Genomic DNA, 26,909 nt, shown 5'->3' with positions numbered 1-26,909 from the left:
TGTAACCTAAAATCCTGTCTTCTGAACACATCTCCCTTATCATATTTCATAGTTTGTATAATACCACTTTCTGGCATTTTGCTTAATTTCTGCTTCCCCTTCTAGAATGTAAGCTCCAAGAGAGTAGGCACCTAGTATTCCAGTGTCTAGAATAATATCTGCAACTTAACTTTTTAATAGTAATGAATAAATACACTTTTTAGCACTTGCTAATTCAAGGGGTATAGCTCATCTATGACAAACCAGGAAATAGGAAGGAAGGCCTATTCTCTTTTTTTTAGAAATCATGTTATTTTATTGTATTGAATTATATATCTATGTAATATCTGTTACATATTACATATATATTATATATTTGGTGAAATAAAGCCTCATTGGAAGTCAGCTTTCAGGATGAATCCTTGATAGAAAGTAAAAGGTAAATGTGCACTGTTGGTGGTGATATTGCACAACTTCAGGCATTCTATATAATACTTGGTAAATACTTGTTGAATGAATACATTTGAGTAAACTGGGAACATGACTCATTTCTTAAAACACATGTTGTCAGCTGGTTTACACACACTGTGCAATGTAAGGGCGATGTGGGGAGCAGTTCTAACTGTAATTTTGTGGTTTCCCTCATTCTTTCCTTTGAATTATGGTTCAAATGCAATCTCTGATGCATTCCTCAGTTAAACTAAAGTTTTAAGCATTTTGGCAACTTTACTCTACCACACAAAATAGTTGAGAAAGAATCATGAACCATATGGAATGTTTGAGAAAGACTATGATGAGGTTAATGTCTTGGAAAACCTAAATGTCTGAGTAGGCAGGAAGCATAGGTTTTCATTTAGTCTGCTGATAATGGTAGTTATTTTTTGAGACTATTTTGCCTCAGTTAGTATTTAATGTCAGTCTTGTTTCTGGATATACAATCAAAAACTTCTACCACACCCACCAGATTTTTTAACAAAGCTCTGAGCAAGTGTGAACAGAAAATTTAGAGTCTAGGAGGTGTCTATGGAAATATTGTATAATTCTGTTATACTATTGTTTTATTGCACTGGCACATGCTGGAAACTGCTTAGCTAAATGTATTTTTCTTTCTCTTCTATTATATATTTTCCTGATGGTTTTTACTTACAGAATAATTACTTGAAGACTCTTGAAACTAAACCTTTTTTTGGGAACAATTACAAATGGATTTTCCAGCAACGTTTCTTAAATTTTATAGATGTACACCTTGTCTAGTATATGAATTTTCCATTCCAAGGCATGGTCTTCTTTTACTGCCCCCCAATTCTATCATAATTATATATTTTATTTATGTGCACTTTACAGTTTAATAAATGCTTGTATATGTTTTTATTTTTATAAAATATCTAGGGGGAAACATAGTGCTTTTCTTAATTTACAGGTGATAGAACAGAGAGAGTCCTGTGATGTTGAATATGTTGGTTGCCCAGAGATCCATTTTTTGTACCAACTGCATGCAGGCCTAGTCCAGATGGGGTGAAAACTTGAGAGAACAAAGCAGACTACTATGGCCATGAAGTTTATATTCCAGTGAATTTAATTGAACTGTGTAGACTGGTTGACTAAATAGTGAACCCAGACTGTAAACTGCGCCTCCTGTCTTTTGCTAGAGATAGCCTACTTTCCTCACAAAAGACATGTGGATGATTTGAATGTAGACTTAGTACATAATAATGGGAGGTGCCAGTAGCTATTTGGTGTCTTCAAGTTTGTGATCTTTCTTTACATCTTCTACACATCCTCTGTAACTTCATGTTAGGCTCTAGCAGGAAAGAGAATTCTACCCAAGTGACTTCAGAGGCAGATGAACTTAGTGATGGGCATCACCTTCTATAAGACCAAAGGAGCAAAGATCAGAAATAGTACTGTTCAGAATTCATTGAAAACTGAGCCCCTGCAGAAGTGCTTTCCAATAGTAGCAGTCAGGGCACCTCATTGGTGTTAGGAGCCTGAAAAGTCCGAGGAGAAACTGCTTCAATCTCCTTTTCCCACCACTTTCCTGACTTCTGGTGGTAACTTCTTTTGTTGCTCCTAGAAATCAACCCAATAAACAATCTGATGGTGTGGGCTACAAGTGACAGATTATTTTGGACCCGGGCTAAGAGGGAAGAGTGTTAATGATTAGGATTTGGTGACCCAACCAAAAATACTAAGTATCCTTTTATTTAAAGGAAAAAAAAAACACACCAGACTTTCTTGTTAATTATTTCTTTTGTCTCTTTTGTCTCAGGTCCTTCTAGATCATTCCTCTGATTTTCCTACAAGAAAGCATGTAGTCCTTTCTACCACTTTCTTCCTTATGATTAGAAAACATACAGCATATGTTTCATATGTATTATGTATTTGTGTAAATTCATCTGCATTCTAGGCTATGGGCTCTCTTGAGAATGGGTTCTGGGTCTGACTTTCACATGGTGTTATGGTCAGGAATGATGCAACCTATGATTACTCTGAGTCCTTAGCTATTTGCATTTATATCAGTCATTATTGCTTCAGCATCTGCTTAATACCAGTCCCTGGACAGAATTAGATTTTAATAATATAATTAACCAGAAATACATTTTTTGAAGTGCTCTTTTTTATTATAAAGACAACATGCAGAAGGTATCAAAAACAAGTATTAGCTCAGTCTGTACTCATTCCTCTGCCATAAAGAACACCACAGAGTGAATATCTTAAACAAAAATCTACTTTTTCATATATCAGGAGGTCAAATGTCTGAGATCAAGGTTTCAGCAGGGCTGATTTCTTCTGAGGTCTTTGACCATGACTTTCAGATGGCCATCTTATCCCAGGGTCTTCACCTAGTCTCCCCTTTGCTGTGTCTACACATTTTATTCTACTAAAGAGACCTGTCATTGCTGTAAAGCACACTCAAATGACTCAGTCCTTACTACTCATTATCATAAGAACTGTCCCTTCAACTATGTAGCATTATATGACATATGACATCTCTGACTTTGTCATATTCTTGCCTCTAAAATTTTGTGTAATATGCTTATTTTTGCATAATATTATTTATCTTCCTCATCAAGTTAACACCTGTTTGCTCATGACAAATCATCAGACTTTTTCCAAAAAGATTTTTATCAAAGTGTTCATGGCTAGGACAAACTTGGCATGTGGTTCAAGTTAATAGAAGAATGTGCCATGAGGAATTCAGAGACTGGATTCTAGAGAATAGATTTACAGCTGTGTGATTTATTCCAGCATTAAAGCGATAAATTTTTTATTTATTTTTTAAAGATTTATTTATTTATGCGTACAAGAACTGGGGTGCAGGTCAGAGGTGTGGGATATGAGAGGACTCACCAGAGACAGAGTGGGGAACAGAACAGGTGGATCTATTGAAATACACTGCTGAGGAGAGCAGCGGGTGAGTCAGGAGAGGTCTGCTGCGCCATGTGTGTCAGCTCCCTGGCCAGGGATCAAACTCACTTTGAAGTGGCTGTGGATAGCTTCATAAGGCTGTGTCTAAACCCCTTGCACCACGAGGGAGGCCTGAGATAAAATTTTTAATTTTAGAAACTCCGGAAATTCAGTGAAATACATTAGTAATAGACCCCTGGAGCTTTGTTTTCTAGATTTTGCCCAAAGTTATTCTCTTAGAATATAAATAGCATCCAAGTTTTAATATTAAAAATTTAAGTCTTGGGCCTCCCCAGTGGCGCAGCGGTTGAGCGCTGGGTTGCGAAGCTGCCCGCAGCCTCTGCAGCGCAGGTTCGATGCCCCGCTGCTCCCCGGCCACCTGAGGAGGGTCCCACCGGCGCGCAGACCTCTCCTGCCACCCGCTGCTCCCCTCAGCAGTGTACTTTGGTCCTTCTGCCTGCTCTGCTCCCCGCTCTGGCTCTGGTGAATTCTCTCACCCTCCCGCGCCTCTGGCTGTACCCAGTGCTTGTATATATAAAAACAAATCTTTAAAAAAAAATAAAAATTTAAGTCTTAAAACTTGCAAGCTGACCTTAGATCTGAGGCATATAGCAGGGGAAGAGGAGAGCAAGTGCTCAGAAGATGCAGGGGGAGCAGAAGGGACTGTGGAGATTGATCACGGGGCTGTGGTGCTGGAAGAACTATGGCACTACACCTAAGGGGAGAAATCAAAACTGCCCAAATTTTTATTTTATTTTATTTTTTTAAAAAAGATTTTATTTATTTATTTATACAAGCACTGGGTACAGTCAGAAGCGCGGGAGGGTGAGAGAATTCACCAGAGCCAGAGCGGGGAGCAGAACAGGCAGAAGGACCGAAGTACACTGCTGAGGGGAGCAGCAGGCGGCAGGAGAGGTCTGCGCGCCATGTGGGACCCTCGCCCGGTGGCCAGGGATTGAACCAGTGCTGCCGAGGCTGTGGGCAGCTTCGCAGCCCAGTGTTCAACTGCTGTGCCACCAGGGGAGGCCCAAAACTGTCCAAAAACTAACAATGATGTAAGAAAAGAAATAAAATAAAATAAAATAAAATAAAATAAAATAAAATAAAATAAAATAAAATAAAAATAAAATAGAACAGTTTAAGTCTTCCAAGATTCAAAGGGGATTTTAAAGTCTTAAGGGATTGTATAATTACTAGATGTAGGATTTGACATTCAAGATTATTTATGAACTGACTATAAAAAAATTAACATTTATAGTTGAACATTGATTCAACTTCTACATTAGCTATTTTGGTTGTATCTGAATTTCCTCTGCCATTTTTGTGATGATAGTATAGTATGTGCCAAGCACATAATTCATTCACAGGTCACATTATCACAGTTAATTAGTCTGGTTTGTTCTTGCTACTTTTCTGGAATCAGCTGTTGTTCTATACAATTCAGTGAATGCTCATGCTAGGTTCTGACTTCAACCAAGTATTGGCTGACTTTCTCATAGAATGAGAAATTGAATTTATAAATTCAGACAATTAATATTGACACATTGACATGAGAACTTAAGTCATTAGACAAATTTCTTATACCACACTTTCAACAAATATGGTATTTTATATATGCAAAAAGCTAGTTTTATATTGACTTGTGTATTTCACAGAGCATGATATAATTGCAGAAAAAAGAAATACAGATTTATTATATATGAACACACATAAATAAAAATAACCCAAACAAACATTATTAGAATATATGCATGCACTATTATTTACATAATTGGTTTTGATAAAAAAGGCATAGGATTCTTTTTTACTTTGCATTCAGAGGAGTCTTAACTTTATGAATAGGTTCTATTCGGCTTCTTATATTTGCTTTGCTTTCTTCCTCTAAATTCAAACCATCTATATGCAAATACTATAGTACAGACCTAGTTGAGACAGCTGCAGATGACAAGGTTATTGAATCAATTCTACTTTAATCTTGGCTTTATAAATCATTAGAGGAGGAAAATTTTTTTTTCATGTCTGTGTGTTAGAGATGCCAATTTTGCTTCACCCCTTTCCAGCTGTGGAAATTTTTATAACTATTGAATCTAAATATTTGCAGCTCATTCGACCTGCCAGGATGCTTTTGTTTATCTACAGACTGTATCACAACATGTCATATGATTAGCATAAAACACTGTAAAATGCCTTCTGGGAAAAATAGCTCTGTAGATTTTTAACTGAATTTTCCAGTTTCTTTCCAGTAGTATATTTGAGGACTGAATATTAAACTCCTGAAATAAGAATTTATAGTAGAAAAAATGGCAAGGTTTCATTTTAGGAAATCAAGTGTCTTAGCTAGAATAGTAAGTATTTAGGAAAGCAATATTCTTTTTAAAAATATACTATTTTATTTTTAAATTGAGTTTGCATTTGTTTACATGGTTGTTTATGTTTTTGAGGTATAAGATCTCCACGATCAAGTGTCACTACACCACTCACACCATGAAAACATCCTCAGTCTGCTCCCATAGTCCTTTGTACTGACTCCCTTATTTGTTCTCACCTCTTTCCCCTTCACTCTCCATCTGGTAGCCTCAGTGTATTACCAGATTTCTAGGATTTGTTGTTAGATTGGCTTTACCTTTTGTTTTGTTTCTCTGTATTCCACATATAAATGCCACCATCCAGTATGTGTCTTTTTTTGTCTTATTTCACCTAGCATAGCCCCTCCAGTTCCATCCATATTGTTGTAAATGATAGGGTTTATCTTTTTTGATAGTCGAGTAATATTCCATTGTGTATAAATACACATTTTTCTGATGTACTCATATTTATTCAAGTATTTGCATTGCTTCCACAGTGTGGCTATTATAGTGCTGCAATGAACATGAGTGTCTGTTCCCCTTTGAATTAGTATTCTTGTATTCTTCAGGCCAATACCTAGAAGTGCTGGGTCATGTGTAGATCTATATTTAATATTTTCAGAAACCTCCATACTGTTTTCCATAGGGACTAAACCAGTCTATATTCTGTTTTAAAAGTACATATGCTTATAAGATAGGCAACTTTTTTCTCTGTTTCACTAATAGCTTCTCTTGATTCTTATATTCCCCATGAGTTAAGTGTGGAATTCTAGAATTTTTTTCTTGGAAAGGACCTTAAATATGGTCTGTAAATTTGTTCACTTTATAAATCAGGGTAAATGAATTGTGTGCTTCCGGGTATTAATTGTAAGATTGGGAGAAAATTCAGGAATCAGTATTTCTCATTGAAAACCTCAGTGAGGCCATTATTCAACAATGCCTCATTATTGTCTTTTCAAACAGGAGAATGAAGAATTCTGTATTCAAGTTTGTGATTTGTGTTTATTCATTTACCTAATTCAGTTGTGGCTATTAAATGATCTAAATTGTTCAGTTAACATTTGAGAAATATTATACATTTTAAGAACTTATATTTGTGTGAGCATGTTTAAAATCAGTAGGCATAACAAAATATTCAAGACTTTCCTATGTATTTATAAACATACTGAAAAAAATCTGTGAAACAGTCTATGTGATTGTATTCCCTCATTAAATATAAAAATAAGTATAATATGTATATTTCATGTTGAAAACACCAATCATAGCATGACCATTGTAAATTGTACAGTTTTCAGAATTAATATTTTTAATTGTACTTTATTTCATGTTATACTGGTAAATAAAATAGGTGTCTCCTTATTTAGTGTTCCTGTAACACATCACCATGTCACAATCATTTTTAAAATTCCCTTGGGAAAAAAGGCTGAATAAATAGCCAAATAATTTGAAAAAATGTAGCAAAATATGAATGATAGAGAAATTGTTGAATTCAAAAATATTTAAGAATGACCAAATATTACATAGTATTTCATGTCAGTGGATTTTTTTATTGGTGAATATGTATTTTTGATATTTTATTCATGATCACTTTTCCCTTGATAATGAGACATTCTAGATAAAGATTTTTATCAGGTCATTGGCAATGTTTATTTAAATATCAGACTATGACGCAAACAAGTGCTAGACAAAACACTCAAAATACTTTGAAAGGTTTCAAGATACTCTTGAGGATCTAGATGGATCATATCTAGAAAAGACTTGAGGAGGCCCTTGCTTCTTGTACATGGCTGCCTGGCTACTTTTGCAGTTCTATACAGCAAGAACTGAGGGCTAAAGCAGAGACACAGAAAGCTTCTAGGCAAAATGAGAGATGCATGTTTATTCAATATAGTTAAGGAAGTCTCTATCAAATTATTTGCTGTTCACTATTATAAATGAGTAGACACATATGGCCACAGATAAAATGAATACTTGCCTAACTTACAAAATTACACTAGGAAGGTCACTAAGTGAACAAGCAGCAATAGCAATAACTGCAAAAAAAATTAACCAATGAAGAGCAATGAGGATGGAATTTAATTTCTAGAGTTGACGTTTAAAATGTTCAACTTTTGGCCAAAAATTGAGACACACAAAAACCAGGGTATTTTGTCCTATATACAGGGAATAGAAATACAAGAACTGTCCTTAACATACTAAAGAATTTAAATCAACAATTACTAATATATTCAAAAAAATTAAGGAAACCATGACCTAAGAACTGCATGAAAGTATAAGACAAATAATTTATTCCTAATAGAGTTGCCTTACCAGAAATAAAAAGGAAATTTTGATTAAAATAAAAGAACACTGGACACTAATTAAAATTCAGATAGAAAAACAAAGAACACTGGTACATATGTAAATACAAAATAATATAAACTATATTTTTATAGTACTTTCTTTTACCTGATTCAAAATACAATTATATAAAGAAAATACATAAAACTATGTTGATACATGACATTGTATAAAGCATAATTGAATAATAATGATAGTACAAGAAGGGTGAATGGAGCTATATAGGAACATAGTTTTATATAATAATAATATTAAATTGATATTAATCTGAAAAGCAGTGTTTTAACATGATAGTTGCAATCCCTAGAGTAATCACTCAAAAAAAAAACCCTCTGAATATAGTAAAATAAATAAGAGAATTAAAATTGTTCACTATCTCTTTATCACAAGAAAAGGCCATAATAGAAGGAAACTAAAGTAATGAGTTTTAATGGTTTTAATGCATGCTTAGGTGGCTCCAATTTTTTTCTTAATAAAAATACACGAGACCCATGCTTTTTAATTATAAGTTGGATTTTTCTGGTCTCTGCATTTCTCATTCATCTTTGTAAGCAGTAATTTTATTTTAGATATACTGATTCCTCTAATAGAACATGGTAGTTGGATCTACATATTCATTTAAAATTATCATGTAAATTTTCCTAATAAATTATTCAGATTATTGAACTCAATTCAGTTTATTGAATTCAACTGAACTCTAGTTACTTAATATTAGAAGTACAATACTTTCTATATGTAGAGTTTATAAATGTATTTGCTTTTCTTAAATCAAGTCATTACTTACATTTCATTTGTCTTATTCTGTTCAGCGTTAACTGAATACAGTAAAATGTTTTGGGTTTTTTTTTTTTGAGTTTTATTTTTATTTATGCATGCAAGAACTGGGTTGTAGGCCAGAGGTGCAGAAGTGAGGGGATTTACCAGAGATGAAGTGGGGGGCACAACAGGCGGATTTACTGAGATACACTGCTGAGCTGAGCAGCTGGTGAGGCAGGAGAAGTCTGCTGTGCCATGTGAGTTATCTCCCTGGCTGGGGATTGAACTCATGCTGCAGTGGCTGGTGATAACTTGGTAGTGCTGAGACTTTAACCACTGTGCCATCGGGAGGTGGAGGGGGGGCCCTAAAGGCAAGTTATAACAAACAAAAGCCTATAGATTTCCTGAATACAAAATGACAGAACAATAGCAAATATTAAGAACTGATATATAAAACAGGTGTGAGTTTCTCTCTCCTTCCTGTAAGGTATTTCAAACATTGAAATGTAAATAAGTGATTTTCTTCTGATATTTAAGAACAATTGATCTGTTATTGTGTATAAACCTTAGAGACGTGTGCACTCAATATCCACTACTTCTGTGCTTCTTTTTTGTCAGGGAGACATCCAGCAACTGCTGATCACTGGAGACCCCAAAGCTGCCTATGACTACTGTGATCACTATAGCCCTGACTGTGATTCTTCAGCACCTAAGGCTGCACAGGCTCAGGAACCCCAGATTGATGAGGTGAGGCACATCAGGCCAGGGCAGGATTTCTCATGTCTATAGTATAGACACAGTCTTGCAATTTGGAGGCTTATTTCTATTTATTCAATTTTAATGAAACTGTATTTAATAATGCCTTCATATATCTAGGAAGAAGTGATTTTCATACTTTCTCCCTCTCTTTTAAATAAAGTCAGTGCATCTTAGCAATGCACCATTAAGTGATCTTGTTGATGTGCCAGTGTTAAGGAGTGTACTTACACAAACCTGGAAGGTTTAACTTACTGCACACCACGGCTGTTAGAGGAACCTCTGTCATATATACAGGCCATCAAAAACTAAAACATATTATGTGAAGCATAACTGTATTTTGTTATTTAAATGCCTTAAAACAGATATATTGTATACAATGTATATAAGCATATTGGGGTTTTTTTGGGGGGAGGGAAAAAGGGGGCACATTTTGCCCTTACTGGTTAAACAATTAACAGTCTCAAAATACGAATGACATACCATATGGGGAATTTGCTATTTTCTCCAGGCCTTTGGCAATTCATGAAGATGAAAAAATGACATTAAAGCTTTCTTAGAGCTTTCAGGCTGTGTTGAATATTTAGAGGGAATTTTTTTCTGTTTCTTATGGGGCTATGCAACACTGATATATCCATTTTCTTGCACAAAATTTGATATAAAGAGCAAGGAAATGGAAAACAGTATGAACTGATTGCAGTAACTGAAACTATTCATACACTTTGATTAATGTTATGTCACCTTATTGGAAATTCAGGTGTGATATCATCCTCCCAGGGTACTTTTGCAAAACAATTTCACCATCATGAAGTGACTCTATTTTCTTTCAGGCCCAAATTATTTATATCTAAGTTCGTACAGTCATGGCAATTTTACCAGACTTGAATATATCAAAGAACCAAAAATATATTTTGGACTTTCCCCCTGGATTTCTTGTGTAAAATTTTTGACAAAGATTTTTTTAGGAAATAAATAAGCAAAGTGAAATAAATTTATACTTTAGTTGGGAACAAAACTACATTGCAAATTTTTTTAAAGATTTATTTATTTATGATCACAAGAACTGGGGTACAGGCCAGAAGTGTGGGAGGTGAGAGGATTCACCAGAGACAGAGCGGAGAACAGAACAGGCAGATAGACCAAAGTACACTGCTGAGGGGAGCAGCGGGCAAGCCAGGAGAGGTCTGCTATGCCATGTGGATATCTCCCCGGCCAGGGAGCAAACTGGCACTGCAGAGGCTGTGAACAGCTTCACAGCGCTGCACTCAATCCCTTGCGCCACCAGGGAGGCCCTGTAAATATTTTTCAAGATAAAAAAATGTTAAATTTTAGAAGGAAAATGGCATTTTAAAGCATCCAAATTGTCCTTATCTTTGGAAATAACTCAAAGAATATTTTTCTTACCTTCTGAATAAAACACAAGGCAATACCTTCTGAGTTTTACTTTAGAGCCGGTTAAGATTTTATCTTTTAACTTTAATGTTATTTCTGCATGTGAATTCAATTTAGATTTTATTATTTGAGTGCTTGAAATATACATTTTTCACATTACTTTTCTTTAACATGATAGTGAGTTCAGTGGAACTGATCTTTCCATGACTAAATATGAATGTTTCTTTTTCAAAAAACAGGATAAAGTCTTAAGCTGACAGGAAAGCAAATATGAGAGAGGAAAGAGAAATTTCTTGGATGTTTGTGTTTGCTTGTTTCACAAGTTTCCAGCACTTCATTCTTGTCATTCCCTCCTTAATTGTTAAAACATTTTTCTGTGAATTCCAAGAGAATGGTAAATTCCCATCATAGTACTATTATATCTTAGAGATTATGTGCTAATTTAAAAATTATAACATAATGTATACAGGCTTTAGAGTGATGAGATTTACTTTGCTTATGTTTTGTTTTTTTTTTTTTAAAGTGAGTCTTGTTCTTTTTAACAATAGACATGGTCTGATTTTTGCTGTTTTATTCCTAAGTATTAAAGCTATTAACCAGACAAACGGATTTATTTATTTATTTTAAATAATAAATTTTATTTTTATATTCCCCCATACAATTGCAAACCCCCCATTCTGACCCCAATCCCTCCCCTCCCGCCCCTCACCCCCAAAAAGTGTCTCTGGTTCATAGTTTTTTGTTGATTTTGATTTTCACTTTCTTATAGTTATTCATTTTTCTGGTCCCTTATTTAAGTTTTCTAGATTCCTGCTATGAGTGAGACCATCCGGTATTTTTCTTTTTCTTTTTGGCTTATTTCACTGAGCATGATCCCTTCCAGCACCATCCATGTTGCTGCAAATTTTTGCATGTGTTTATCTTTTTTGAATGCTGAGTAATATTCCATGGTGTATATGGACCACATCTTCTTGATCCAGTCATCTATTGTTGGGCATTTGGGCTGTTTCCAAAGCTTAGCTATTGTAAATAGTGCTGCTATAAACATAGGGGTGCAGGTGTTCTTTGGAGTGGATGTTTCTGTGTCCTTTGGGTAAAGACCTAGGAGTGGAATTGCTGGATCCTATGGAAGCTCTATGTTTAGTAGGTCCAGAAATCTCCACACAGCTCTCCATAGTGGTTGGACCAGTTTACACTCCCACCAGCAGTGCAGAAGAGTTCCTTTTTCTCCACACCCTCGCCAACATTTGTTGTTGCTAGTTTTTTTAATATGTGCCATTCTCACTGGTGTGAGATGGTATCTCATGGTAGTTTTGATTTGCATTTCCCTGATGACAAGTGATGTTGAACATTTTTTTCATATGCCTGTTGGCCATTTGCATTTCCTCTTCAGAGAAGTTTCTTTTTAGCTCTTCTGCCCATTTTTTGACTGGGTTATTTTCTTTGTTGGTGCTGAGTCTCATCAGCTCTTTGCAGATTTTTGTGATCAGTCCTTTATCATTAGTGTTGGGTGCAAAAATGTTCTCCCAGTTGGTGGGGTTTCTCTTTGTTTTTGTTATTGTCTCTTTTGCTGTGCAGAAGCTCTTTAATTTGATGTAGTCCCAGCTGTTTATCTTTGCCTTCACTCTCACTGCTTTGGGTGATGTGTCTGTAAAGATGTCTTTGATGTGCAAATCACGTAGTGTTTCGCCTATATTTTCTTCTATATATTTTATGGTTTCAGGTCTTATGTCTAGTTCTTTAATCCATTTTGAGTTGATTTTTGTGTATGGTGTGAGGTAGTGGTCAAGCTTCATTCTTTTGCTTGTAGCGACCCAGTTTTCCCAGCACCATTTATTGAACAAACTTTCTTTGCTCCAATGCATAGTCTTTGCTCCTTTGTCAAAGATTAGTTGACCATAAATCTGTGGGTTTATTTCTGGATTTTCTATTTGATTCCATTGGTATGTATGTCTGTTCTTGTTCCAATACCATGCAGTTTTGATGATTATGGCTTTGTAGTAGAGTTTGAAGTCTGGGAGTATGATGCCTCCATTCCCTTCTCTTTTTTTCAGGAGAGCTTTGGCTATTCGGGGTTTTTTGTGATTCCATATGAATTTCATCAATAATTGTTCTATTTCTTTGAAGAATGACATTAAAATTTTGATTGGAATAGCATTGAATCTGTATATTGCTTTTGGTAGGATAGCCACTTTAACAATATTTATTCTTCCAATCCATGAGCAGGGGATGTCTTTCCGTTTCTTTGTGTCTTCTTCTATTTCTTTTAACAGTGTTTTATAGTTTTCTTTGTATAGGTCCTTTACCTCTTTTGTTAGATTTATTCCCAGATATTTGATTTTTTTTGTTTCAATAATAAAAGGGATTTTTTTTTGATTTCTTCTTCTTCAGATTTATTGTTTGTGTATAGGAAGGCTACTGACTTTTGCATGTTGATTTTGTATCCTGCCACTTTACTGAACTGATTGATGAGTTGAATTAGTTTTTCTGTGGAGTTTTTGGGGTTCTCTATGTATATTATCATATCATCTGCAAATAGTGATAGTTTGACTTCTTTTCCTATTTGGATTCCTTGGATGTCTTTCTCTTGTCTTATTGCTCTGGCTAGGACTTCCAGTATTATATTGAAGAGCAGTGGTGAGAGTGGACATCCTTGTCTTATTCCAGATCTTAATGGAATTGCTTTCAGCTTTTCACCATTGAGAATGATACTGGCTGTTGGCTTGTCATAGATGGCCTTTATGATGTTGAGGTATGTTCCTTGTATCCCAAGAATTTCAAGGGCTTTTATCATGAATGTGTGTTGCACTTTGTTGAAAGCTTTCTCAGCATCTATTGATATTATCATATGGTTTTTATATTTCATTTTGTTGATGTGTTGGATAACGTTGATTGATTTTCGGATGTTGAACCATCCTTGTGTCCCTGGAATGAATCCTACTTGGTCGTGGTGAATTATCTTATGGATACATTGTTGGATTCTGATAGCTAAAATTTTATTGAAGATTTTTGCATCAGTGTTCATTAGGGAGATTGGCCTGTAGTTTTCCTTTTTTGTGTTGTCCTTGTTCGGTTTTGGTATTAGTGTAATGTTGGCTTCATAGAACGTGTTTGGTATTGTCCCTTCCTTCTCAATTTTTTGAAAGATTTTGTGAAGGATAGGCACTAATTCATCTCTGAATGTTTGGTAGAATTCATTTGGAACTCCATCAGGTCCTGGGCTTTTGTTTTGGGGGAGGTTTTTGATTACCATTTCAATTTCGCTAATTGTAATTGGTCTGTTTAGGTGTTCTATTTCTTCTTTATCTAGCTTTGGGTGATTGTAGAGTTGTAGGAATTTGTCCATCTCCTCTAGATTGTTGAACTTGTTTCCATACAACTGTTCATAGTAGTTACTGATTATTCTTTTGATTTCTGCTGTGTCCGTTGTGATTTCTCCTCTTTCATTTGTGATCCTGTTTATTTGTGCTTTCTCCTTTTTTCCTTTGTGAGCCTGGCTAGGGGTTTGTCTATTTTATTGATTTTTTCGAAGAACCAGCTCTTGGTTTCATTGATCTTTTGGATTGTTTTTTTAGTTTCAATTTCATTTATTTCTGCTTTGGTTTTTATTATTTCTTTTCTTCTACTGGTTTTGGGGTTTTTTTGTTGTTCTTTTCTAGATCTTTGAGCTTCGAGATTAGGTTGTTTCTTTGAGTTCTTTCTTGTTTCTTGATGTGAGCTTCTATTGCTATATATTTTCCTCTTATTACTGCTTTTGCTGCATCCCATACATTTAGGATATTGGTGTCCTCCTTGTCATTCAATTCAAAGAATTTTTTAATTTCTTCTTTGATCTCCTCATTAGTCCAGTGGTCTTCCAGTAGTGTGGTTTTTAATCTCCATGAGGTAGGAAAGTTCCTTGCCTTCTTTTTATGGTTTATTTCTAGTTTGATGCCTTCATGGTCAGAAAAGATGGTTGATATGATTTCAATCTTGGTGTATCTGTTGATGTTTGTCTTGTGCCCCAGTATGTGATCGATCCTGGAGAATGATCTGTGTGCGCTTGAGAAAAATGTGTACTCGGTTTTTTTGGGGTTTAGTGTTCTATAGATGTCTGTTAAGCCCAAATGCTCTAGGTCCTTATTTAGAGCTTTAGTTTCTTTACTTATTTTTTGTCTTGTTGATCTATCCATTGTTGATAGTGGTGTGTTGAAGTCTCCCACTACATATGTGTTTTCTCTGATATCTGTTTTCAGAGAGGACAACAGTTGTCTGATATATTTTGGTGCTCCTTCGTTAGGTGAGTATATGTTAATGAGTGTTATTTCTTCTTGAAGTATTGTCCCCTTGATCATAATGTAGTGACCATTGGGGTCTCTTTTTATTTTTTTGAGTTTGAAGTCTGTTTTATCTGATATAAGTATAGCTGTTCCTGCTTTCTTTTTTGGTCCATTTGCTTGTAAGATTGTTTTCCATCCTTTAACTTTGAGCCTATTTTTATCTTTTGTAGCTAAATGTGTTTCCTGGAGTCAGAAAAAGGTTGGGTTTTGTTTTTTAATCCAGGCTGCAACTCTGTGTCTTTTTATTGAAGAGTTTAGTCCATTTACATTTAGAGTTAATATTGATATGTTAGCATCTGTATTTGCCATTGTGTTTGTCTTTCCTTTGATTTTATTTATTTATTCTTTTAATAACTTTTTTTTTTTTGGCCTTCTTTTGTTGTTATTCATCCCTCTGAGGTTCTGGCTTTAGGATTCCTTGTAGTATTTTTTGGAGTGGGGGTTTAGTCATAATGAAATTTCAGAGTTTCTCTTTGTCTGGGAAGGTCCTTATTCTTTCTTCATAGAGGAAGAAGAGCTTTGTGGGATAGAGTATTCTTGGTTGGCATCTGTTTTCTTGGAGTCTGTTGACTATCCCTCCACTCTCTCCTTGCCCGTAGTGTTTCTTCAGAGAAGTCTGATGTCAGCCTGATTGGTTTTCCTTTGAATGTTATCTGTTTCTTCCCTCTTGTCAGCTTCATTATTTTTTCCTTGTCCTAGATTCTTGGTAGCTTTACTATTATGTGTCTTGCTGTATTTTTCCTTTCGTCGTGGAAGTTTGGTGTTCTTCTTGCTTCTTGTATATCAATTTTCAGCTCCTTCTTCGCGATTGGGAAGTTCTCTTCAATTATCTCCTGGAATATTTTCTCTGTTCCTACATCTCTCTCCTCTCCTTCTGGAATTCCTATAACTCTTATATTTCCTTTCCTCATGGAGTCAGATAGTTCCCAAAGTCTTTCTTCGTTCTTTTTCCTTCGTACTTCTCTTTCCTTTTCTGTTTTGGTTCTTTTTATTTCTGTGTCTTCAAGAGAACTTATTCGTTCTTCCATTTCATCTATTCTGCTTTCATTGCTTTTCCCAGAGTTCTTTAGTTCCTCCATTAATTCTTTGATCTCCTGCGTTTCTTTTGCTTCCCTCTTTAGGGACTCAATTTCCTTCTTCTGATCATTGTTTTCCTTTATGTGTTCTGTCATTTTTTTAATCACGGCAATTTTAAATTCTCTTTCTGGAAGGCTCAGAAGTTCTTCTAAGTTACTGTCGTTGCAATCTGGGGGGTGGTTTTCTTTTTGTGGTGTGCTTTTTTCCTGAGGAGTTGTTAGGTTGCGTGTGGTTCTTCTACTCCCTACTGTGTGTTTTCTAATTTGTCGTATGCATTGGGACACTGTGTTGCTCAGACTGGCCGGCATCTTGGGTGAACTTCTCCGCTCCCCTCTGGCTCCTCCAGGAGCCATGTCTGGCTTCTGAGGGAGCTTTCTGCTGGTTTCAGGAAGTCTTTACTGAAGAAATGTCCCTGTTCTAAAATGGCAATGCGGGACTCAGTCCCTGAGCCTCCGGTCTCAGGCACACTCTTCTGCGTGCCTGGTCTGCCCCGGCCGTGGGTGCCTGTTCCCTCTGTGGGCTCAGAATGCTGGTCGGAAGGGGCCTGGCGTGGGCTAACTTCCCAGCTGGCCACTGTCTCCACCAGGAGCCTTCTGCCCTTTTCAAGCAGTCTTAAGTAATTTCCCTGTTCTATGGGGTGTTAGTGACTTTTTTTCTGGTCGCTACGTGGCGCCAGAGAGCTCTCCTATTGTCCTTGGGGGGCTGTTTTTCGCCCTCCCCACCCCGTGGGACAGATAACAGAGCGGGAATGGTAGGGTAAACCTCAACGGCTTTGGGGTGCTGTGTCTGCCTTGTGCCCCACCGTCGTGGAGAACCCACGCCCCGAACTTCGTGCCCCGGGTCTCAGTTCCAAAGCCCTCAGGTCCAGGACGCAGGCTGTAGCCCAGTTCAGTGGCGCGGGAATGGCGCCTTTTGCACCCGCTCTGTGCCTGGGCGCCTGGTTCCTGATTACTCAGTGAGGGACTTTCACCTCAATGAGGGCCTCTGCGCGTCTCCCCTCAAGCCTAGGTCGCAGGCGCAGGGACCTGGGCAGCCGTGATCCCGAGCGCAAGCTTACCGGCCCGCCCGGGGCTGAGTGCAGGTCTCCTCCAGAGTCTCTTTGTTCTTCTCTAATGGCGCCTGGAGCTGTTCGCTCACCTACGCGGCGAATCCTGCAGGGTTCTCCACAGCTCCTGTTCACGGGGTGTGGTGGCTGCAATAGTTCCTTTCCACTCCCAGTCCTGCTTGCTGCGTAGTTTGTTCTTGTTGGTCGTTTTAGTGTGTTTTTTCCCTCCTCTCTGCAGGTCGGAGAGTGCCGACTCTGTGGGCGGGGGAGGGGAGCAGGGTTCTGAGCTTCCCTCCCTTCTAGTCCTCTTTTATGGCCACTTTCTTCTTCGGGTAGTTTGCTGGAGTCACCCGTTTATCTTCAGTGTCCCATTTCTCACTGGGACCTGCCGCTTTTCTTCCCTATTAACTTTTTTTAATGGGAGATCTTACTCGCAGCGTCTCCTCGCCGCCATGTTGCTCCGCCCCTCCGCAAAAGCCAAACTGATTTATTTTTAAATCAAAATAGTAATTTTGATCCATACAGAATTTATTTAGAAACAAATTTTCCTTTTCCTACTTTAGTTGTTAATATGTCTATTTAAAATTCTGAGATGTAAAACCTGTTTCAATTTAAAGCATATGATGAGGAAAATAATATGTTGCTACAATGAAAATCTGGCTGGATGAGACAGTAATCAATACCATTTCTGATCAGCTCAGTATTGATTATTTCACTATGAAAGGTTTGTTGTTTTTTTTTTTTAAGAGGACTCAGGTCTCATTCATTTTCCCTATTTCTAAATTACATTGATATTTCAGTTTTAAGATAATCATTCCATGTCTGTATGAAAAAACTATTGATTAACCAAAAACCTTTAGTTTTTGTTTTTATAATTCATTATAGTTGTATGTGATTCTTAAAAGTTTGCTAAGTTTTAAAACACTGAAGTTTAATATTTACTGGCAAATCTTTTTCATTTTAATTTCAGCTGGCAACTGGTAATTATAGAAATGCAACATTTTTTATTCCAACATAGGTAACCACAGCTACAGAAAAATTACTCATTAGATAATATGTCATCTTCATTAATATCTATTTAATGTATATTTATTTTAGTACTTATTTCACTTAATGATGTTATTAATCATGTTTGCATTAACTGTCCTAGAAATAGTTGGCATTATAACTTGCAGAGGCATGAAGAAACAATTTTAAAATGTTATGTATACATGGATTTTTCTATTTAACCAAATTCTACACAAATTGTAATTAGAATAAACTTTGTTGAAGGGGTTCAAATGTATATTCATTGACAATGCTACCATTAATGGAGAGTTAAAACTATGACACTGTTTTGACAATCTTGAAGCATGTCTAAAAGCATGTCTATGTTTATATTTTACTTTGATGCTTAGATGGATCATCTCGAAAAGCTCTCTCTCGGAGGGTATGGCAGTAAGGGACACATTTATAATATTATTACAGGGTTGGTTTTGGTTATATCTTGAAATTTGCACACATTTGCATTGCTCTAACCAATAGATCTTATTAGATTCACAGTAATCATAGTTTTCTTAAAGATGTGTGGTCCACAGTTATATTGCTGAAAGATTAAGAAATTGGTTGAAATGCCAAGAGAGAACCAGTTGGAACGTAGTTGAAGTTTTCCCAAAGATGATATTTAAGGAATTCCAAAAAGTTTTCCCTTAACATTAGGAACTTACATGTATTAGAGTTTTAGCTTGTTGAATTTGCTACTTAATATTTTATGGTGGAGGCTGAATAGAATATGTGTGTATATGGAGGAGTATATGTAGCCCCCAAAATTAAAATTAATAATAAATTTAAAAGATATTTATGGTATATTTGACCACTGTGCATTTATAGTCATTTTGACTAAATCCAGTACTTGTTTCACTATATATATATATATATATACATATATATATATATTATTTCACAATATATATATAGTGTTTCACAATATATATTCCTGCTTAGAGATAAACTTTTTGGTAGAGATATTTGATTTTGCGTGTGAACATATTTTCCCCTCATCATTCAATATGTCTGATTGTCTTATACATCCTTTTGCTAAGAAACATACCTCTTTCCAACAAAATTATTTTAATACAGAAGGATCTAGAATGAAACACTACTATCCAATGTGAGTTTAGTATAAGTCGTTTAAGATAGCTAAGTGGATGCTCTTTTGGCAGAGAAAAAGATCAATCTTAAAAAGATTGAAATTATATATTACTGATTAACAGAATTAATCGTCTTCTAATGCATCACAAGTATTCTGTGCTCATTTTAATCTTAAGTAAGTCTAGAGTAAATTACAGCTTTATGATAAATTTTAGATTTTATGTTCCCATTGGTTCCAGAATTTCAATAAATTATAGACTCATTTCATATTCCTTATATTTCCTTTCCCTGTTCCTTTTCATATGAAAATATGAAGATATGAAAGATATGAAAATCCTTTCATACTTGGGAAGCCTGTTCTCCACATTTTTAAACATGTCGCTAAATGAAATGAATATAATTGAAATGTTACAGTAAGATCTTATAGAAAAGTCTTCTGTATCAATTTTTGCAAATCAAAAATATGAATATTTAACAACTATGTCCGGGTACATAATTGCTATGTTTGAATAATCATTAATTAAAAGTTTGAATTAATATTCAGAACTTTTAGTTTCCTCATAATCATAACTACTATTCCTCTCTTAGAAAATTTCCTTTATCACTTCTATGTCATTATATTATGAAAAGACCATATAATACTTCTATGTAATAAAAATAACATTTAAATAACAGTATTTCCTTATCTCTTAACATTTACTCTAGTGCTTAAAGAAAATGATTCCCACTTTGTTGACAGCATTACCTGCAACTAACAAAACTGCCTGATATTTTTCCTTTGTAATGTAGTATGCACCTGAGGATATAATGGAATATGACTATGAGTATGGGGAAGCAGAATATAAAGAGGCTGAAATTGTAACTGAGAGACCCACTGTAACTGAGGAGACAGTAGCACAAACTGAGGTAAAATAAAGCAATGGCTGTGTATATGGTGTGTCCTGTGTTTGTCATTCTTTGGTTCCTATGTCCACTGTTTCTCAGACTGATCATAAACCTTTCATTCACCCGATTTCTGCTAACCAATAACGGATTTTTATTTGACAGTAGCTGTCCTGAAGGAAATGATGCTCATTTTGCTTTGCTTTATCCTTCCTTTTGTCCATGTTCTTTATTTTCCTTTCCACTTTATTTATGTTTCCATTCCATCTTTCATCACATTTTACAGAAAAAGAAATCCAATTTCAAAAAGAAGAAGAGGACAGTGGCCACTAACTCAAAGGAAAAGCCCAAAAAGTTTACGCCCCCTAAATCTGAAAAATTTGCCTCCAAGAAGAAGAAAAGTTATCAAGCAGCAGCAAAAGCCAAACTAGGGGTAAAGGTAGCAAAGAAAAAGCAATCAAGATCTCTCCTAGATAAGCTGGAAGATCTCTGATGATGAGCCATAGTCCTAACCCAACTTGATAAAACCACATTTGGCTAATCTAATATCCAATAGAATCATGATTTCCATAGACTTGGGATTACCTTACATTGTCACTAATTGATTTTCTTTTAAATTTATCTTAGGCAAATATCGTTGATGATTTTCAAGAATACAACTATGGCACCATGGAAAGTTACCAAACAGAAGCTCCTAGGCGTGTGTCTGGACCAAATGAGGTAATACAGAGTATTATAAAACACAATCCAACTTTTAATAATGTTCATTATTTTTAAATATACCTCCCCCCTGGAAGATATATAACCTCTTATAATTTTGATAGTTTTTTTCTTTTGCTGAGTTAGGAGAAGCTATAGTTTTGGGTCACTATTACTAAAACCAGTTTATTTGACATTAATGTCAATTCAGGTTTTGCATGACCCATTGCTTCATGCAAAAGCTAAAATGATCGAACTGAATTGATTGCTATCATTTTCTTGATTGAGCAACCTTCTCAGTATGTTGTGATACAGGGTATTCACAACATGAAGGTATTCTCCCTTCCATGAGGGGGAGAATCCTGGAAAATGAAAATTGTATCATCAAATGATACGATTAGAACTTACTTCATCTGACCAATAATTTTGCATTTTTATGTCAGCAAACATTCCAAGAAAAAGTAGTCTGGGTGAATCTTAATAGCTGTTTGCATATTCACACTCCTTAAGAGTATGAAGTTGATTATGACTAAAACAATGTATCTTAACCTTTTCCATACTTTACTATGAAAATGGTTAAGTGACTATAGGTACCAATTAAACAATGTTCCTGAATTTCATATCATATATTCTGATCATGGAAAAGATGAATATATAATTTAGTTTAATTTTGTTAAATACCTGGTAATTTACTCAGGTATATACCTGAGTAATTTAGTTATTAGAAGTTTTATATGACATGTCTCAATGTAGCAAATAATCTCAGAGGTGTGTTACATGCATATAATTTAGATAATAGTGTTACTGGGTGAGAACAGACTTCAGATTTCATCAAGTCCAAATGAATCATTTTCTAAACATGGATAACTTAATTTAGGGTGTTTATTAAACCAACTTTCATCCTTTTTTTACTTCAGAGTTATGATTGTAGTAATATTCTGACTCTGGATAATACACAACCTCTATAAAAAGTATATCCTCCTGTGTAAGAGTTCACTAACATGGATATTAGACATTTTATTTTACTTAACAATTGATGAATTAATCATTTATCCACATTTTTATTCACATAAATTTGTGTAATACTTATTTTTTCAATATTACTCTATCATCTTAATTTACTATTATAGAAAGCAAGTTATTTAAAGGTGAAATAATAAAGTAGCAAGATAAATTATTTAAATTGAATCTCATCAAAATCATTATATGGACAAAGATTGCATAATAAATATGATTCAGATGTATGATACTATAAGGAGATATTTCTGAGAATAAGAAAATTATATTTGACTTAATTTTCTATATCTCAGAGGAAGTATTAGGTGATAGAATTCTTACTTTTAAGTGAATTTGTATTCTCTCCTCTTTATGAGCTCATGTGGTGATACATCCTATTTCATTTGTTAAATTTTGAAGCCTATAACTTATATTTAATTTGCTTTAAAGAATTCTGGTGAAGGGACACTTTTTTACTCCATACTCTGTATATCTTTATAGTGATAAATCTTGATAATAGTGGCATTTTATTTTATTTTTAGGATTGAACATCTTACATGATTTCTTCTGGTAACAATTGCATTTCAAATGAAGTTTGCAAGATTTGAAAATTAAGCAATGTTTAACTATTTAATTTTATTTTTCAAATATTAAACTAAAAAGTAAACATTTAATTGATTATGGTTCTGCCAGTGGAACAAGCAAATACACATATTGATTCTATGTGTATATTTGCAGTTTATTGGGAAAAGAGCTTTGAAAGCAATATTTCTTTGTACAAACCAATGTACAAATATATTTCTTTCAATGATACTTAGAGCTGTCTTTTCAGCCTAAGACTTGCTTCAGTAGCACTCAAATAATTTTCTATCCCATGCCATCAAACTGTGATTGCAAACACTTTACTTGCTTTACTAACAATATATTTCATGTTCTCGAATTCCTTGCAACTTAAATGAATAGCCAAATCCAGTTGAAGAGGTATTTACTGAAGAATATCTTACTGGAGAGGATTATGATTCTCAAAGGAAAAATTCCGAGGATACACAATATGAAAACAAAGGAATAGACGGCAGGGATTCTGATCTTCTGGTAGATGGAGATCTAGGCGAATATGATTTTTATGAATATAAAGAATATGAAGATAAACCAACAAGTTCCCCTAATGAAGAATTTGGTCCAGGTGTTCCAGCAGAAACTGATTTCACAGAAACAAGCGTAAGTCAGTATTACGCTGTGTCATATGTCTTATTTTTAAATACTTTCCTGTTCATCTCAGTGTCTTTTCAAGTTTAAAATACAGGTTTTGTTCTTATGTAAATTATCACTTGTGGGGCACTTTGACATTTTTTTCCTCATGGGAATCATCAGCAGTTGTATCACACTAAAGGAGTCTTCATTTGAATGTATAATCTTGAATAGAATTGCATTCAAATTTTCTTGTCATTGATAAGATTAAAATATAGCCATTGTTATTCTGAATAGTAAGTTAATTTCTGATTTTTAGGCTATTTTATTAAGTTTAATTTGATAACACTTTCTGCCACTTAATGACTTGGAATAATAAGTGAAGTCCACAGATGTCTTTATTTTTCTATGTTATGTCTTTAAGAAACAATTATTCCTTAATACAGAAGTCTGTATTAGTGTTCATTAGCTTTTTATTTTTATATTTTCAGCATTTGGATTATTGATAGATCTCTATTACATACACAAGTTTACGAGGTTGTTTTAAATGTGCTTAGATGGTTAAATTTCCTTTAAAAATACTTACATGATCTTATTTACTTAGAGACAGGCTGTTTGCATTTTTCACTCAACAGATAAATGGTTATGGTACTTATGGAGAAAAAGGACAGAAAGGAGAACCAGCAGTTGTTGAACCTGTAAGTACCAGTGTGCACAAATTTCAAAGTGCTATAATTAGTTAGTTTATATTATAAGTCATCATCACCTTAAGTTATTAGGTCATTCATATACCACCATAAAATTTCTAATATCCAAATGTTTATAATTTACCACAAATAAATGAGGTTGTAAGTTCAAAATATAGAGGTTATAGAATTTTTGAATTTGAAAATAGCTAACCTTTGTCTAGCTATTTTAATTACTACATTTTTACAGCTGAGAAACATGAGATATAAAGGGTTTAAATAACTTCTCTGAGGTTCAAATGTTTGGTGTTTGAGATATAATCAGACTTTAGCTCTCTAGTTTTCAATCCAGAATTTTTTCCTCTAAGTTTTATGACTTGATATTTTTAGAAATCTATTAGCTGACTTGGATATTTATTTCATACTCAAATTACACATACAAAATATTCATTTTAAATTCCCCCTTTTTTTTTTTTTCAAAAAAGCTCTGTTTTACTGCAAAAGTGATTTTTAAAATTTTATTAATGTTATGACTGTTCAAGATTTGTTAAGAAATTAATTCTTACTGGAAAACAATTTATACTCTTATTCCCCCATCAGAACTTGGGAAAACTATTGGTACTATAAACTAAAGGAAGTATTTTTAACTGTTTGCTTTGGGATCATGAAAGTCACTTCAGAATTTACAAGGACATAAAAATCCAACAGATAAAATAAGGGGAATGATAACAACTGAAAACATGTAATTATCAGGACATTGTCAGCCATCTGCTCCATTACTTCCTAATCTGAGAAATCATGCCACAAACTTACCAAAGCTTTATAAATATTTTTTCAGACTGAATATACTCCTGTTATTAAAAATTACCATCAGCATTTTAAGTGATGAAAAAAATTTCAGCAGTCCAAAATCAAAGAATCAAATTTGTAAGAACTAAGTTCTCCTCAAAATATACTCTATTCTTTTGCCTACTTAAGAGTTTATCTCATAAAATTATCTCTACTTTTTTTATTCAGATTTTTTTCTCCTTACCCTTAAGTACCAATTGCTTTCATTCACACTGAAAATATTTATTAAGTCCTCCTCTGTTCCTAGCATTATTCTTTTGTTTATTTACTTTTAAGTGAGGTTGTTCTCAGCATTATTCTGGGTGCTGGATAAACTGTCAAATGCCTTTCTTGGCAACACATAGGGTATTTTTCTTGCAATATGACTTATCTGCCTATTTATTTCTTCTCTGATTAGCACAAAGCTTCCCTGAGGACAGGAACTATGTCTTTTTTCTTTCGCAAACTGTAATTTGTTTTATGTGGGAGGAGTCGAAAATTCACTTTTTAGAATGCAGTTGTCTGATACTTTCTTAGGGTCACTTTGACAAGAGGTTGGAGATTATATTTTCATGGTAATGAGTGTACTGAGTCTCTGTTTTTTTTTTTTTTTTTTTTTATTACAGGGTATGCTTGTGGAAGGACCACCAGGGCCAGCGGGACCTGCGGTATGTAAATGCCTTAAGATTTTTGTCTTGATTAAAAAAGTATATACAGGCACAAGATTTCAATTATATTCTTGTATTTATGTATTTTAGACTGATTTGAGTTTGACTTATAGAGGCAAATATTTGTTCAGAGAACCTGTAGCCTTGAATTGCTTTCTCCCTTGGCTACCATGTGATACTCTTTTGCGAGCACTAGAATTAAACTTTTGTCTTAAATGTTTTTGTTACTTAGATAACTCTGCATCTTCTGACCTCCTATCAATTTTATGACTGAAAATTATGAAATCTTTTTATTAAAAGAGTATATTGAGTGAATGAAGTGTAGGTCTGGTTAGCTGTACTACTTATCTCTACTGCTTAATGGAGTAAATATCATTTACTATTATCACTCAATTTCTACTTATTCTAAGGTAGTTGTACTGATCTGATTTTGTAAGGACTCTTCTGGCTTTTATGGAATTAAATCTCATCATTAGAAACAAATATGTGATACTGATGCCTTTAATTTATATCCATTAAAGAAAATGTAAAAGTGCATCCGAGCAAAATGATTTCTGCACTTTCAATGTTGCTATCACATTGTTGAGTCCTAATTGCATAACATTTTTTCATTGAGAACTGGGAACCAACTTCAACCCCATGGACTTTACATTGGCATGCTATCCTTTCCTGACTTTTTTTTGAATGTCTATTTCAATTTTGAGAGCAACTTTATAGCAGAAGAGTTGAGCTAGCTACAAAGCAGTCTATATATTGTCTTTTCATAGAGAGATAAATAGGACTATTGTTTGGGAGACAAGTGTATACTTTGAAATATAAATGAGCTCTTTGATTTTAGTAGGATGAATTTCCTTGAATAATAATGAGAGTAGGAGGATTTGGACTCAGATCATGATTTATTTCTCTGCAGGGTCTGATGGGTCCTCCAGGTCTACAAGGTCCCACTGGACCCCCTGGTGACCCGGGCGAAAGGGTAAGTGAAAAAACTTATAACAAAAGAAGAATGTAACATAGATTAAAAGAATTCAAAGATAGTCTATAAATATAACTCACTGGGGAAGCATTCTGTGAATTCACTGTTGAACAACATTTTGGTTAATTTTTCTAACCACAATTTTATTTACTTATTTTTGTTTAAATTTTACTGACTTACCAATCACGTGCATAATTACGTGATTTTGGGAGCAGAACTTCAAACCTCCATATGTGCATGTGTTTTACTCACCTTCCAGCAAAGCTCCAGTACAATGTCCCATCACCTTCTCTCTATTTCCTCCTCTCTTTCCCTCCTCTGGTAACCAGTATATTTTTCACAGAGCTTAACAATTATATTTGTTTTGTCTTGCCAGTTTTCTTTTCCTTGGTTATTTGTACTTCACAAATGAGTGTCTTTCGTTTTCTGACTTACTTCACTT

General features: G+C 34.7%; 1 protein-coding gene across 2 annotated transcripts in view; it reads left to right on the top strand.

Annotated features, from left to right (window-relative positions):
- Nucleotides 1-26,909, top strand: part of COL11A1 (collagen type XI alpha 1 chain) — a 196,445-nt gene that overhangs the window by 39,338 nt on the left and 130,198 nt on the right. Inside the window, exons 5-11 of one of the 2 annotated variants that reach the window (XM_037498135.2) lie at nucleotides 9,447-9,575; nucleotides 20,716-20,868; nucleotides 21,057-21,149; nucleotides 23,088-23,342; nucleotides 23,948-24,010; nucleotides 25,453-25,494; nucleotides 26,405-26,467. In XM_037498135.2, the coding sequence (XP_037354032.1) occupies nucleotides 9,447-9,575; nucleotides 20,716-20,868; nucleotides 21,057-21,149; nucleotides 23,088-23,342; nucleotides 23,948-24,010; nucleotides 25,453-25,494; nucleotides 26,405-26,467 (798 nt within the window). Of the gene's footprint in view, nucleotides 1-9,446; nucleotides 9,576-20,336; nucleotides 20,454-20,715; nucleotides 20,869-21,056; nucleotides 21,150-23,087; nucleotides 23,343-23,947; nucleotides 24,011-25,452; nucleotides 25,495-26,404; nucleotides 26,468-26,909 lie in introns of both variants that reach the window. The other variant, XM_037498134.1, reaches the window with a different exon arrangement.

This window comes from Talpa occidentalis, unplaced genomic scaffold (genome assembly GCF_014898055.3).
Source record: "Talpa occidentalis isolate TD23 unplaced genomic scaffold, MPIMG_talOcc4v2.1 talOcc4.9, whole genome shotgun sequence".
In the NCBI taxonomy this organism is placed as follows: domain Eukaryota; kingdom Metazoa; phylum Chordata; class Mammalia; order Eulipotyphla; family Talpidae; genus Talpa; species Talpa occidentalis.
Note: the sequence above shows the minus strand (reverse complement) of the source record. Positions and strands in the feature narration are given on the sequence as shown.